At 36.6% G+C, this 17,332-nt stretch overlaps 1 protein-coding gene across 3 annotated transcripts in view; it reads right to left on the bottom strand.

Moving 5' to 3' along the window:
• The window catches only part of LOC124643995, a 77,172-nt gene extending 60,125 nt beyond the window's left edge, over window positions 1-17,047 (bottom strand). For 2 of the 3 annotated variants that reach the window (XM_047183148.1, XM_047183149.1), the window contains exons 1-2: window positions 16,790-17,047; window positions 5,400-5,774 (exon numbers count right to left, since the gene is read on the bottom strand). In XM_047183148.1, the coding sequence (XP_047039104.1) occupies window positions 5,400-5,767 (368 nt within the window). In that variant the 5' untranslated portion in view covers window positions 5,768-5,774; window positions 16,790-17,047. The remainder of the gene's footprint in view (window positions 1-5,399; window positions 5,775-16,789) is intronic. The other variant, XM_047183150.1, reaches the window with a different exon arrangement.
• Window positions 17,048-17,332: the final 285 nt, after the last annotated feature.

The raw sequence follows: 17,332 nt of genomic DNA, 5'->3' as shown, positions 1-17,332 counted from the left end.
CGCAAGCACTTTCTTTTATGACTAAATAAGCCAATAGCTGCACGACACTTCTTGCCGCATTTGTCGCAGGTGAAGCGCGGGTCGACCACGGGTACAGCGTTCTTAATGCGAAGCCTTTTCTGCTTAATGTTGTCGAGCCAGGCTACGTCATATATTGCAGTTCCGGTGCGCAGGTCGCGTCTCCATAAGAGCCTCTCATTGGCGCGTGCTTCCCAAGAATTAGCGTTGATGTTGAAGCTGTCCATGTCACGTTTGCAGCAATCCTTGAAACGTAAGTTTGGGCGACCCCTCTCAATAATAATATATATGTGTATATAGTTATATATACACATATATATTATTATTAACTTATTTGTGTATTTTAATATATGTAGGTTTATGTCTCATACTAGTTTTTCGGTTTTGCTTGCACCTACCAACACGTTCTGTCCGCCACCCAAAGGTAGACTGGTAGAGAACGCCTTAGGCGTTATGTCCGCCATTGTACTATATGTGCAAGAAGTATTAAATAAATAAATAAATTTATCAAAATATACTTGGACTTATCAAAGGGTCTTTAAGAGCCAAAGTTTTGAAATGGAAGTTAATCTCAGAACTATTGGACCGATTTCAAAAATTCTTTCAGTATTTGATAGCCTACTCAGGCAGATCATAGGCTATAAGTACTTTTATTCCCGGCGCGCGAAGTATTTGCCACAGGAAGCGGGTACAGGCAGAAGCTAGTATTTCATATTCAAAACAATATCATTTTAAAGTTATGCGATGTAAATAACAAAGCAAATAAAGCATTTATTTGTATTATTGAAAATACATTATTTATCTTTATCTTACGCAATAAAATCTGCATTACGATTCAAGGACAAATCTAACGCACTGTTTACATTAGATTTCATCGTAATCTGCGCAGCCGACCAATGATAACACGTAAATAGTATTTATCTATAATTTCTAGTGTTAAACTTTCACCTAGTTGATCTAGAGTTAAATGTCGACGCAAATGAAAATTGTAGATAAGATAATTTTCTTATCAACAATATTGTTGTTTCCTATTTATTATGAATATTAGGATTATTTATGTAGTGGGACATAATGTGTTGAATTAAATCTATCAGATACTAGCCGTTTTACCTTGGTTTTACCCGCGTCCCGTGGACATGTGCACTCGAATCTATTAAAAGTCTAGATTCTATCGTTAAAACCACACGCGTATAGCGGAGTTGCTATTGATGTTACTTGATGATGGAAACGGCTGATACTACTGTATAGCCTATGTTACTCGGGTCGGGAAGAGTATGTAGCTAACAGTGAAAGATTAATAAATCGGTCCAGAAGTTTCGGAGCCTTTTGCACACTGCAAACCTTTAGTCAGCCGACAATTTGTTTGCAAATGAATGGTAGTACGCACATTACAACGATCCGATATTTGGCCCTTATCAGACCGAATCAGAACTTTGACTATAATCAAGATTTTCTTTTAAAAAAATTGCCAACACTGTTTTACTGTTTGTTTTGGTACGAGTCCCACAAACAAAATATTTTTCTAAGAATCGCAGTCAAAAATGACATCTTACGTTATGCGATATGTGATATACGTATGTGACATATTATTTTGCACTACAAAAATGTCCCAATTACCTACTGAACGGCTGAGAATAGATTTTCGCGTAGCTACAAACTTTGCACTTGTGACTATTCGTCAAGGCTGAATTTTTCGGACACGCTGTTTTGATCTAGACGCGCGTGAGAGTTTATGAAAAATATATTTTGTTTTTTTTTTTTCTATCACGTTGTTGGTTTTTCCGAACTTAGGTATTTGGCGGACTGAAGATAATGTAGTTTTTTTTAGTGAATTTGTGGGCCTTTCTCATTCCATTCAAATGAGCATTCGTTTATTTCTTGCAACGTACTTAGCTTATATTTAAAAGAGGTAAAAAATCGATTGGTCACCCATCCTTTATATATTTAATTATTATTATTTTATTTTTTTAGTATAATGTGTTTTCATACCTTCTTTTTCTTTTCTTTTGTTAACTTGTGGATTATTATGTAACTGTTTTTTTGTCCCTTATTAAATAAATAAATACCCAGAAAAGCTACACAGGATTATTATCAAGATTATTTTCTTACAGCTCGCAAGTTCAATAATTTATCGTTTTAACTTATCGAGTTAAAAGTTGAGCAATTTTGATTGTTATACTAAGACATCTTATAAAAAATATGTAATTATAAAATGTATACATGTAATAAAAAATACGTAATTAAAATATCTCTAAAAGTTTACGCTAACTCGATTAACGTACTACATAAAAAAATACTCCTGTAAGACAAAAAAAGCGTCTCAAAGCTGTCACGCTCTTTACAGGCGGTCTAATCGTCATTTGTTCGCAAATTAGTCGGAACTCAACACGTTGTAAAGAGAAGGGCTGTACTATTTTAAAAATCCTTCACTAGGTCATTAACCTAAAGCAAAGGAATTAGTAAACTAAAATTCTCCATGGTTATGTATTGAAAATCGACGGTTTGCAAGGAAGATTTACGTCAATATCATCATCTGCCGAGCCTTTTCCCAACTATGTTGGGGTCGGCTTCCAGTCTAATCGGATGCGGCTGAGTACCAATGTTTTACAAGGAGCGACTGCCTATCTGACCTCCTCAACCCAGTTACCCGGGCAACCCAATACTTACCCTATCTAAGACTGGTTATCAAACTTACTGGCTACTGTCTACCCGTAACGACTGCCAAAGATGTTCAAAAGACAGCCGGAAACTACAGTCAGACGTGCCTTCCGAAACGCCACATATTCATCCATTTTGCAGTTTGCCATTGCCCAAGAAATAAGGTTTAAAATCTATCTTCTTATCACTTACCATATCGTTTCCATCATCAGGTTTTTACTATTGAATTGGATACCACCGCTCTGCTCGTGTGATATTAACGACTGCTTCAGACTTTTAATAGATTTTCAGTGCACACGTCATGACCTATTGTGATGTAATGATGAACATTTCGAGGTTTTGATTTATTTTGATTCGAGGTACTGTCGTGAAAATAACGTGTAAATGACGTGAGTGGAGTACTTATGTCGCGGCTGAGATTCAGATGGGTGACCGTTACAAAAATATGATTTGTGATTTCCCTTTGTTAAAGGAAAATTAGTGGACTGATGGTTAATCTGCTTTGCGAGATTTGCATTGTTCACCGTTTTTGTATGCTTTGTTATTTATTTAGATTGGACAAAAGCATTATTAAGCGTGTGTTAATTTTTAACTTCTTCACGCTCAAAAGGCTGATCAGATTTTGATGATACTCGGCAGTTATATAGCTAAATACATACAACAGAACATAATTATAGGCTATTCTTTATAAAGGCGTGCAGATCTTTAAGGAGATCAGTTTATCTGTATGCAGAAAATAGTTCCCCCAGGAATGCTGATATAACCGCAGTAACTTTAATACCTAAGTTAAATTGCAATGTAAGAAGAATATCCGCATCGTAATTATAATTAAGTAAGAGAATTGATAAGCACTGCACTCTTATCTCTAGAGAGTGCATTCATAATATTTATAATTAAATTACTAATAATTAATAAAAACAATAACAAGCTATTTGACCTACAATTTCTAGATGTACGAGGTCATTATAATTTTTTTATGCTTAACTTCAATATTTACAGTAATATGTTGTAGCGGTACTACAACTCACAACACCGCCATCTACACATTCGGAGACGCAACTATCCTGCATCGCACATGAAGTGTTCGCGCGCACAGTGAACACAGATAGATCACCCCGACAACAACTGTCGGGCAGTAGCCCACCGGACAAAACTCCTGTCCGGTCGGAGGATCCTCCCTTTACTGCGAGGTATGATGAGCTTTACTCTCTGCTCTCATACCTCCTCAATGTCTTTCATACTATGAACTTATATGATTATTATACGGTTGCGACAAGTTGTTCCCAATTTTTTTCGAATCTTTCAGTAGTTTCGGTACCCTTAGGGTACAAAGCGCAGGGAAAGGAAAGATAGCGGAGATACCACAAGGAAGGTAGGTCAGGCGCCTTCTTGTAGGTCAAGCAACGTACAGTAGGCGTGATCAGTTACTAGAACTAACGAGGCGTTCGGGTTCCTTGTCAGATCAAAACCAATCTGTCAAAGATTGGTCTTGATTGTTTGGTGATTTTATTTGGAAAATAATAGGCGGGTTCCATAGAAGGCGTGTAAAGGCTAGTTCGCATTAGGCTAGTAGTTTAGTCGAGTGCCGAATAATTTAGTAGCTAAATGTGTCTGAACACCAAAAATTTAGTCAAGTAGGATGGTAAGTCATTTAGTCGAGCCAATCCATTTTGTTCTATTTCTATCGGGCGAGTAGCGTCCCCCACTACTCCTCCGTGCTCACTGGCTTATCGGCTAAACAAATCTGAACCTGTTGGTTTAGTCGAGTTCATTAGTGAGTGGGCGCGAAAATGACATTTCGCTGAATCTTTACGCTGAATTTGAGAGTGTATTTTCGTTAACAGAAAATTTACACAACTTTCGGACATTCTCAAAGTATTGAAGTATTCTTTGGGATCTTCCAATGCTAATTCCTTCAGAAGACAATTAGTAGCACCTAGTTTGTCTCTTCTATCAATCCATTTTCGCACCCATATTTTTTTTTTCTTTGTCTCTAAAATTTCCTCTTCCACCTCTTCTACAATAGCCATTGCGATTAGCTTAATTACTTTATTAACTTCATTACGTTGCAGCGCGTTCATCTTGCAAAACACCACACACTTGTGTACTGTACTGGACCATAATGCGAACGATTTCTGTGCAGTAGCGAGTAGTTTAGCTACTAAATTACTCGGCACTCGACTAAACTACTAGCCTAATGCGAACTAGCCTTTAGGGCGGAGCTAGTAACGTTCCTCGTCCCCCGAACACCCAAATTTTGGCGCGCTAATTTGTTAGAAGATTTTGCGTTATGACATCTCCGCTAGTCATTTTGTTCTCTATGGTCATCCCACAGTCGCCATCTTAGGAGTCAAATGTCAGAATATCTTGGAACTTCATAATCTACAACTTATGTGTTGTATGGTCTCATACATATTCGCGTTGACACACAGTAATTTCCTTTAAGCCCACTGTTCTTTGTTTTAAAGTTATCTTAATAGTTAGTAGCTGTATCTCTTTAAATAGTTTCCGAGAAATTCGCAAAAAATCATCGATAAAAATGTCAATCGATTTTTGTATTAGCGATAATTCCAATTAAAAACCTTTGATCTGAGTTAAAAGCATAATATCCCAATTTTATATTCAAGTTCCGCATTAAAAAATACAAAAACGGATATTACAAGCCATAGACAATTTCAGTAACACCTAACGAGAATATTATCCCAAAAAAAAAAATAACTTACCCGTCGGCTCCAACATAAGTCTCCTTCGCCGTCACACCATTAAAATGCACTCTGTTCTCCACTTCACCATCGATAAGATAGTCAGTCATCACAAAATTCACTATATCTCTATTTAAATGTCGCCTCAAATATTTAATTTCACTCATTTTATTTCTATCTGTCTCATTCTTATGTCTATGCCTAAGATGGCTGCCTTCGAAAGTCTGAATTTTGAAATTGGAATCTAGTTCTGTCACTTCACTTTCCCGCTCACAGTTTGTGGTGCCCAGTAAGAAGAGGACGAGCAAAGGAGTTTTAAACATTCTGCCCCACGATATTAGTTTTGCTATGCTCGACTTTTTCTTCGCTTTTGGCGATTTCAATTCCATTTTTAACCTGGAACAATGAAAAACAATATTTAAGAACACAGTGCGGATAAGTAGGTATGTATATCTTTCATCTCTTGTGTTTTTTTTAGTATATGTCCCACTGCTGGGCAAAGGCCTCCCTATTTTGTCTCCACAACTCTCGATCTTTGTTGCCGTAAAAATTACAATTGATTTTGTTCAAAAGATTCAAGAAGTTGTTTGAAAAGATTCAAGAAAAGTTCTTTTATATCAATATAATAACACTACTAATAGAGGAAATAAATAGTTAAAAATAAACCAAAATCCCACAACACAACATGAAATCCCATTTTCAAATCTAAAAATAAAACAAAAGGAAATGTAGCACAAACACTAAGCAAATGGTACGAAAATACTTCTAGAGTATACCTAACACTCAATACACCTACTAATTTACTTATTTTATATTATAGTTCAATGACATTACCTCGTTTGGCCTTGAACGTCTATAAACTAGTCTAGTTACATAGAGCTACGTTTACCTACTATTTCATTAATTTTTCCACGGCACTGATAACTTTTTTTATCTTGATCGATGCACTTTGATAAAACCGTGTGCTAGAAGTCTGTATTAGAAAAATGATTCACGTTAAAAATTAACTAGCTTTTTCTAGACCGAGGAAAAGATGGATTGATTGCCTTAAAGAGGACATGAATAAGAAGGGAGTATATGTTAGTATGACGTCTAACAGAGAGAAATGGAAGCAAAGTACATATTGCGACGACCTCAAAAGACTTGGGAACAAGACAGGAAGAAGTAATTTTGAAAGACTGCGAATGTATGTTTCCTGGTCTCATAATGAGATTACTGTACTAATGCAAATAATTTTTAACATAATACAGCCTGTCTGTCATTTTAACATCTTTGACAGTCGTTACGGGTAATCAGAAACCAGTACGTCTGACAACCAGTCTTACCAAGGGGTATGCTCCAGTAACTGGGTTGAAAAGGTCTTATAGGCAGTCGCTCCTTGTAAAACACTGGTACTCAGCTGCACACGGTTAGACTGAAAGCCGACCCCAACATAGTTGGAAAAAGGCTAGGCAGATGATGAGGACATAAGCGATCTTTTACATGTGTATAAGGAAGGAAAGAACGTTTTAAATTCAAGTTTCCTCAACGTTTTCCTTCACCTGCAGTTATTAATGTTTTAGATAGATTTAGAAAGTATATGTTAATATAGATTGATATTCATTTGACCTGAATGGAATATAACCCGCTCCCTCGTTCTTTAGAAGCAAGGGTTTTAACTACTAGCCTGTCAAGACTTCTTATCTTTCTGATCTGCACTACAGTCTCCTTCAAATATTTGTTTTTGTTGTAACTGTCAACAATATGATTCTTTGAGAAAGACACATAGAGTCTTGCCATCGGGCTGTGAGAGTGAAGGAATAGTGAGTGCACCTGAGTCCAAGCAAATGCGCCTGCTCTATTATATGTCCTATATATAGCGTATCTGATCTCCCTACATAAGAACAGCCGCTGTGTCCGACCATCGGCTAGGACTATTAAACTTGAAGCCTTGGAATTTGTTTAAAACAATATCCAAATACTACGATAACAGACAGATGTACTATAAGATGTAATAAAAAAGCATCATCTCCTATTACAATATTCAGCTATTTTATCAAGTTAGTCCTATTACAAGTGCTAATTAGATAGTGTAATACTAAACTGTGTATGTGTGTTTCGTCAGCTAAATTTTTAATCAGAGCAAAGGTAAGTTTTTTGCTAAAGATGCAGTTTAATATTTTTGACTAATTAATCAATTTAGACTAGTAATAAACTGCCGGGGCTGCGGGATTGTTCGCGCAAGTTACCGCGGCCCTGGTACATAAAGGGCTCCAGAAGGAACATGGTGGGTTTTAGTCAGTAAGAGTCTGACACTCCCTCACGCTGCACACAGCGGGGACAGTAAGTCAGAAAATGCTGATTATGAACCTGATTGTGCTGTTAGAGAGTTTGGTCTACATTCCTTCTTTTCAGAAAAAGTGCATAAGGAAGTGGCAAATGTTTCTCGGGAAGAGTGTAGCTCTCCAACAGTGAAATAATTTTTCAAATCGGTTCAGTCGTTTCGGAGCCTTCAGGGTACAAACAAACAGACAAAAACTGTTTCCTCTTCATTATACAAGTATATATTAATAACACAACAATTTATTATCAAGTGCAACTTTTCATAATTAATCACCAACTCTATTAAAATATACAAGACCTTTGCACCAGAGGTCATGTTTATTTTACGTACTACAATTGTTTTTCAATGAACGTACGTAACAATATAATTTATTGTAATCACATTCAAACGATCTAGTTACTAAATGGAGTTATGTAAAAATAAAACAGACGTATATTGTCCCACTGCAGCCCACGGAACTACTTTCCGACTGTCATTTGGACATCTTTGGCGGTGCGTTACGGGTAGTCAGAAGCCAGAAAGACTGACAACCAGTCTTGCTAAGGGGTATCGGGTTGCTCGGGTAACTGGTTTAAGGAGCTCACCTGCACCCAGTTAGACTGGAAGCCGACCCCAACATAGTTGGGAAAAGGCTCGGCAGGGATGATGTAGAGCAGAGGCCTCTTTTCCTAAATTCAAGATATGAACAATGATGTCTAAGTTTGCCAAAAGCTGGAGATCTGGTGAAAAAGATAATATTTTGGCAAGCTAGAAGCTCTGGACACTAACTGGCGAGAATCAAAAATATATCTTCAAACTCCATACAAAGGTTGTCTGGAAGAAATCGCTGATGTCCTGTGTTGTTAATTTTCTTGGTGTACATTAAAGAATAATTAAGTTAATTAAGCTTTAATATTCGACTTAATCACCACTATAATTACTAACACCATTCGGGCCGAATTCAGGCACCGGTGGCTGTTCTCGAACCTGGGGAGATCTGGTGCACCCTCTTTTGCCTCACTCTCGTAGCCCGATGAGACGGCAATTTTACACATTCAGGGGTTTTTAGGCCACTAACCCCTGCCCTGGTAATTTAATGATTACTTAAGCCACTCCTTAGTGACAGATTCTCATAGAAATTCTGCACTAAGAAACGGCTTAAGTAACCATTAAATGTCTCTGAGTGTGTTCATAAGTTGTCAAAATCAAAAATGACGCTTCAAAAACGAATTTCATGTGTCATAACTACATTCATTGATTATTGATATAATAATGTTGTTTTAATGCTCCTCAATTGTTAAAACGGTAAACAACCAGCAAAAATATTTTTATCGTAACTGCAACGCCATTGCAAAGTTACGTCGTCAGTTCAATCGCGACGTGTCAGGAACGCATTCTCTGAATGGCCGAACAATAATGAGTAATTAAATGTGTCAATTAATGGGAACACGGTCGCCGTCAGACATTGTTAGCATTTCAAAACAGTCGGGATACATTTGAATTGAGTTGCCAAACCCGTTCACTATTGTCTGGTAATTTACTTACTTTGATACTTTCTGTTTAACTTTGTACACTCTTTTTTTCAATCGGCTTTCCAAAAAGTAGGAGTTTCTCAATATAATTTAGATGCTTCTTTAAAAAACTGTAGGTCCCGGCTGTCACTGAACATCCGTGGGAGTTGTTACGGGTGGTCAGAAGCCAGTAAATCTGACACCAGTCTAACCGAGGGGTATTGGATTGCTCGTGTAACTGGGTTGAAGAGGTCAGATAGGGCAGTCGCTCCGCAGGACAGCCGACTCCAAAATAGTTGGGAAAAAGGCTCGGAGGATGATCCTTCTTTTTTGTTAGGTGGTAAATCACCTGATGAACTTTAAATTCCTAAACATAAAATGCTTGCGTCCTCTCAAACTTAAGCGGACAGCCTCACGCTTGTAAAGTAGATTTTTGACCTATCTGTGACAGTCCTTAGGTCCTTTATCAGATAAAGTAAGCAGCTACAGAGGTTTCACAGTTTTTTTAGAACCCACTGGTATCTACCCATGTTTTTTCTAGAGCCCTCTGCCTATCAAGACCGCGACAACACTTTCAAACAATCCCTTAGCGGTAATCATGCCCCTTGCATTTGACAGCTTCTGTCAATTTTTCTACACAGACTTCTAGACGGATACCTTCTTTAGTGGACACAAATGATTCCTTTTCAACACAACCAAAGCCGCCTAAAAGCCCTGGGGCCCGATTCTCCTAATTTTACTTAAGCGACATACGATTCACATTCGACTGAGATCCAATCCCGACTCGATTACGATTGAAGCGTATGTGGCATTCCGCTATTTTTTCTTTGAAATAAACGTTTTTATCCTTTTCTGTCTGCAAATGATTTACGATTGCAATATGATTGTAGAGCAAACTACCGTATAGAATAGACCAAAATCACCAAAATATCAGACCAATCGCAAACCAATCGAATGTCGTTGGAATACGATTGGTCTTATTTATACGATTGGTCTTATATAGTAGCAGAATGCCCGATATGGTTAAAACTGCTTTTGCGATCATATTGCGATTCAATTTCTATTCGATTTTGACATTATTAACTTAGGAGAATCGGGCCCCTGGTCCCATACATACATAGGTTGTATTTTCAGTCCACCCCCGTACACAGCCGAATATGAAGTGGTCGGACGGCCATGACACTCATATAATGCCGTCGGCGTTGATGAGCACATTAAATTAAAACAATACCCTCGATTGGCGGGTAATTTAAAATTGGAATGCGAATTTGGGTTTGAATGTTTATTTTTTTTTATTTTAATCTTTTACTTTTTTATTTTATGGATGGCGTGTGTGAAAGATGTGGCTGGAAAGAGGTTTCTTACTGGATGTATGAGGGATGAAATGGATGACTGAGTGGCAAAGTTATTTGACTAGAGCTGTAGTGTTTTGGTCATGCATTTTGCCTGTCGTGACGAGTATTAGTAGCTGTAGTAGTAGTATGCAAAAGTTCATTATTGAAGACGAGCCGATTTCCCGCGGTATCTCTCGGTACTGCCTGCATCGAGATAAAAAAATAGCCTATGTTACTCGGGAAGAGTGTAGGTTTCCGACACTGAAATATTTTTTCAAATCAGTTTAGCTTTTAAAGTACAAACAATCAAGCACAATTTTTTTTCCTCTTATTATATTAGTATAGAATTATTAGACACACCTTAAAAATAAAACTGTAGTTCCAGATTTAGATTCGTATTGTTAATATAGCTTAGTGATACAAGTTTATTTTTAGGTACATTGAATTTAATTTAATTCGCGCACATGCTTTTAAATTTATTTAAATTTATCGCAAGACTGCTCTGTCACCCTGATTTTACAAATATTGTAGTAATTTTTGTCTGTCTTTGATTTATTTTATCATCCTTCTAGCCTTACCCCAATTATGTTGGTTTCTTCTAGGTTGGCTTCCAGTCTCTGCATGCAGCTGAGTACCAGTGTGCCATATGGAGCGACCTGCCTCTCGGACCTCCTCAACCCAATTACCCGTCAACTTGATACCATCCATTTAAAAGTAGTCTCCCTCGATAAATGAGCTGTCTAACACCCATAGAATCTTTGAAATCGGATCACTAGTTCTTAGGATTAGAACGTGCATACAAACTACAATTCTATAATATTAGTATAGATAAGTATTTAATAATGAATGAAAACAACATTGAAAAACGTGACGTGCCGACAACTGCAGTTGATTGCATAAACTTATTATTGCAACGATTGTAAACGTAAACTTTTAATATTGAATATGCAAAGAAAGAAAATAAATCTAAAAGGTAAATGACCTTACTGATTTATAATATTCATTCATTTGTTTTTATTGTAGAGCAAGGATTATTTACTAGGGATTTCTATAACCTATCTAACCATTTTTATATCAAACAATGATTAAGGTTCTTCTAACCTACAGACAAACATGTGTTGCTGGGGAGTTTGTTGCGCCACTTCTTCTTCCCAACAAAAACACATAGGAAGTGGTGAAGGGCGGGCGTTTTAGGGGTTGTCTTATGTAAATTCCTGACGTTCAAAAAGTGCTGTCTTGCAGCCAAGTTTGAATAAATGATTTTTGATTTCATTCATTTGCGATTCATCTACCGTAAGTACATTTCATATAACGTAACCTAATGTCTAACCAGATGTAGTTGAGTACCTACCAGTGCACAAGGAGCGACTACCTACCTGACCTCCTCAACCCAGTTACCCGGGCAACCCAATACCCTAGGTAAGACTAGTTGTCAGATTCACTGGCTCCTGACACCTGAAAAAGATATCGAAATCTCAAAAAGTTTAGAAATAGTTTCTACTAACACTTGTCGTAAAAAATATGTTGATACTAGCTTCTGCCAGCGGTTTCACCCGCATCCCGTGGGAACTACTTCCCGTACCGGGATAAAAAGTAGCCTATAGCCTCGATAAATGGGCTATCTAACACTGAAAGAAATTTTCAAATCGGACCAGTAGTTCCTGAGATTAGCGCGTTCAAACAAAAAAACAAACTCTTCAGCTTTATAATATTAGTATAGATTATTCCATCTTCTTAGGAACGAAGTTTGTAACAACGTACCTCAGTAAAGAGCTTGTTTTAAAACTAAAAAAATGTCTATAAATCATGCCAAGTCAAGCCATACACTGGGCTTCAAAAGGCGAAGGCAATCGGGTTGATGGCAACCTTCTTAAAATAACCTGGTTGCTAAGTGAAGACGTTTTTTTCTGAATGAAAGTGTAAATAACTGGTTACAAGTAAAACGTGGTAACCGAATTTAACCCGTTGTATGTCGGAGCGCAGATATACGCGAGACACAATTGATTTTCTATTATTTTATAATTAGCGACATAGGTACAAACGGTTAAATATATTGTTTTTTGTTATATATTTGTTTACAAAAAGCGACTGCCTATCTGACCTCCTCAACCCAGTTACCCGGGCAACCCGATACCCCTTGGTTAGACTGGTGTCAGACTTACTGGTTTCTGACGACCCCTAACGATTGCCAAGGGGGTTCAATGACAGCCGGGACCCACAGTTTAACGTGCCATCCGAAACACAGTCATTGGTGTCTAAGATATACTTAGAAAGTACTTGGTTGATACTTGGCTGACCTGGAATCGAACCCGCGCCCTCATACTCGAGAGGTTGGTTCTTTGCCCACTAGGCCACCACGACTTTTTCATATACATACCTATTAATCTCATGTCAAAAATTTCCCAAAACACAGGTGAAGCTAAAACATTCGTTTCATCGGCTAGGCTAAAAGTTAGCATTGACGTCACTAGCGAATTGACAGGCAAACAACGTCTTTCTGAATTATTTATATACGATTAAAAGATACAGCTGTATCCAGGGTATTATCTCATCTCTATAAACATAGATATTAAAGTCAAATCATTTATTTCACTTGCCTTTAGTTGGCCTAAAAGCACATATTCTTTATTATCAGATAGGCTGCAGGTTTCATTAAACCCGAGTATCTGAGTTTTCTCAAATCATTTGCCGAGCCTTTTCCCAACTATGTTGGGGTCGGCTTCCAGTCTAACCGGATGCGCCTGAGTACCAGTGCTTTACAAGGAGCGACTGCCTATCTGACCTCCTCAACCCAGTTACCCGGGCAACCCAATACCCCTTGGTTAGATTGGTTGCCAGACTTACTGGCTTCTGACTACGCGTAACCGGATCTTCAGTTTATCGTGACCGCGTGAAACACAGTCATTGGTGTCCAAGATATACTCGGAAAGAAAAAAAACTTCAGCTATATGATAAAAAATTACATATTACATAATGTGATTTAGGTACAAACATTTATCTTACGCAGACACAAACGATTACAAATAAAACGTAAAAGACGTAGGTATGAATAGTAAGTATTTGTTTTATCAATGACTGTAATGTTGAATTTGTTAAAGTTCACAAGATACCTGGTTACAATTTGTAACATCTGAAACGATAAATTTTTAAAAACAATAACAGATATTTTTCTGCTTATTTGTAATTTTCTATTTTGTTAAGTACATTTGCGTGTTTTTTTTTAAGAATTTTATTAGGTAAGTATATCAAAAATATTATATTTTAAGTAATGAAATATTTTTCATAACCATTTCTTAGACTATTTTTTTTTTATATGATATTAAATGATTGCCAACATCTTGGTAAAAAAATAAGATTTATTAACATTACCAATTATTGATATCTCTTTAAAAAAAAAATATATACTTAATTTTTACAGCCGATCTCGCTATTCTCTGTGAGCGTTGTGCACACCTGTAACTGACTTATTTACACAGGACTAACCATAACTGTAAACTTATATCGGGTGTGTCGTTCATAATCACATTAAATTCTATCACATGTACTTCATGATATTCTATAGCGAATTGTAAAAAAAATAACATAATCCATTCAGTGGTTTAGCCACAGGACTCATTTTTCGTTTTCATAATTTACAACATCATGTGTAAAGCAGAGATAAAGTTAGGAGTATCGAATGTTAAGATCAATTGACAGCTGTCAGTTTTCAAGGGAGAATTTCAGCTGTTTGTAATGACTGACTTCTATATGGTGTTCTAATTTTCGCACATTTTTATTCTATTTACTTTGTTTGAAAAATGCATTTTTTTATTTTTACGTATTTTTCTTTTATCTTTGTGTTCATGGACATATATCAACCAGTATATTAACGCATTTCATTTAATGTGATTATGAACGACACACCCGATATATGCGAAATTGTAAATAAGTTGTTGGTGTGCCTTGTAAATAAAAAAAAATCTAATATGAACTCATTTTGAAATATTCTTAAATAAATAAAAAAATAACATTAAAAACACTAGATACGAAGTAGGGGTCCACCAATAGTGGGAACAGTCCAAACTATAATTATGTGCTAAGTACGTACATAATACCTAAACTAAAAATAATATTAATTTCGACTTCACAGTAAACCCTTTTTAACTTACACCTAAAATTGCAATAAGTAAGATTTTTTCAACATTTCTAAGAAAACTCTTATTACACCAGATTGCAGAAATAACGACCCAACCAATTTCTTATCTAAACTGTATTATTTTGTGATAGAACATAACCTTGGGTAAGTTCTAGTAAATTATTTATTTTTACATAATTTATTTAGATAACATACATTGTTTTTGGCGAAGGAATACTTCATGCGTTTTTTTGGAACTCATTTTTGAGATAAATATAAAAGTAGTGTAATATGACGTCAATATTACAGAATGTTGTGAGAATAAATAGGTAGTGTTATTGCGTCTTTTTAGGCTATATTTAAATTGTCTTTATAATGTTTATTTGTTGCAAAATTATTTATCTTGTATGTCTCTACCAGACCTCGGGACTATAGAGTCCCGGATTTTTGGGAGGCGAACGTGGGGCCGAAGCCAACACGCTGAAGCCCTTTTGAGACAACTTTAATGAAATGGTGACACAAAACCGACAATTATCCCTGTATACACTATAGAAATGTACCCAAGGACAATCCCCGGTTCTGTGCTAAACTATTGCTAACTATGGATGAAAACTACTTGGGCTATTGTGATGGGATGCTAGTGGACTAGGAATGGGGAAACTACGGGAACTATGGCACCTGCCGATAACAATGTAATAAAAACACGTAAAAATGGCAGGTGGAGACTCGCCAACTCACTTACTGGGCCCCCGGGAATCAGTCGCTAAATCGCAACAAGGGGGCAACAGGTACATGAGCGGCTGAAGGGTGAGGATACCTCGGCGGACTTTAAACGCAGATCACGCGCTCCCTGTGGGTCCAGCATCACCGGCCCACTCGCCACTTACCACGAGGCACCTACCCTCCGAGCGGGCTGCTAACCCTACTCTAGCGACTCCACTCTGACCGGCCGGTGAAGGCAAGCCAAGAGGCGGGAGACCTATCCCCGTCATGCTTCACTCCGGCAGGCCGGAGATGGGGGACAGTATACTCTCCCTGGAGCACTCGGATATATAGCCCCGCGGGGTCGCTACTCCCCGTCATCCGCCTCAGATGCCCTGCGGGGTACTATTGCTTGATAGTTGACAGAGATGGGAATGAATTTTTTGACGCGTTTTAGTTATAGTGTTTTTGTTTTTTTTTTTGTTTTACTAGGATAGCTCTTTATGTGTATTGTAAATATCTATGTTTTCTATTGATTTTAAAATAATGAATAATTTTAATTTAGTATATCGTATGTAAGTAAATGTTAACTAATATAAACCTATTAAAAGAAATATATAAACAAATATTATTATATTATACTGAAGTTTCATGCATTTCAAAATGGGAATACATATATGACATAAAAAAAACAATGTTTTGTATAATAACAAATATTTAATAATGTTTCGCAAATATATTAAGTCCATAATTATATATTTAATTTTACTAATAAGTAAAAGGTTTGTGTCAATAATATTAAACTAATTAGCCGTGTGATTCTTTGGAGTTAATTAGCATTTATTACTAACTAAACGGTTAATGACTATTTAATAATGGATAGTTTTCCCGGCATAATAATACCTAGTAGTTAGTTTTAATAAAACAATGAATTAGGTATTGTAGATAAAAAATAATGAGGTCTAGGAATTGTTTTAGATTTTGATCTAATGTTAATTAGGAGTAAACTAATCAGAATTATTAACACTTCTTTGAAAATTCCAGATATTTTTTTTTCCTTTTTTTTGCAGCTACAAACACAGTTTTTCTAAAACATTTATTTTATTAATGCTCATTCATAAGTAAAAAAAAAACTTTCTTACAAAAAAAACCGACTTCAATATTAACTAAGTACCTACTTCTGAAAAATACTTCGTTCAGAACCGCATAAAAATTGGTTCAACCAAAAATACAGGTCACACTGAGAACACTTTTTTTTAAGTCGGCTAAAATACTTAAGCACTTTACTAATGGAACATCTTCAAAAATATATTTCCGAAAAAAGTGCACGTTGCATTTCGTGTCACAGAATTACCGGTTTCCAAAGTAAGTAACCTCCGATTCCTATAGGCTGAACGAAAACGACTGCACCTCGTATGACTTTTTAATTAAAAAACAATAAGACTCACCTGTCCAGTGTTACACAACATCCATTCACCTCCACATTTTTTTCAAAATTTTCCAAAAAAAAACACAAAAAAAATCACCAAAAAACACGCAAGTCCAAAAAAAATGGGTCAACTTTTGAACAATTTTTTTTTTACTTAAATTTTAATTCAACAATTCGATATTCGAAAGTTTAACGTAATTTTGGCGGGAGCGCGGTTCAGACCGTCACGGAGACGTGTGCACCGACTGGCCGCGAAGCCGATACTGACTGAATTCCTGTACAGCAAGCCGATGCCAATCTGCCAACGTGGTTGCAAGACATCGTACGATATCGGACATTGGAACGTCATATGCATTTACTGAGGATTCCAATAACCGATCTGTCTTTTGTTTTTCGATTACAGATTGTGTATTGAAACTGTAATCATTAAGATTATTTGTTGCTGGGAAGTTTGTTGCGATAATTCTTCTTCCCAGTGATAATACATATGTTCTGACTTTCGAAAAGTGCTGTTTTTCAGCATACTCTGATCAAACGATTTTTGATTTTGTCCGAAATTGGA

Source organism: Helicoverpa zea, chromosome 29 (assembly GCF_022581195.2).
Source record: "Helicoverpa zea isolate HzStark_Cry1AcR chromosome 29, ilHelZeax1.1, whole genome shotgun sequence".
Taxonomy (NCBI): domain Eukaryota; kingdom Metazoa; phylum Arthropoda; class Insecta; order Lepidoptera; family Noctuidae; genus Helicoverpa; species Helicoverpa zea.
This window is presented reverse-complemented; position numbering and strand designations above follow the sequence as displayed.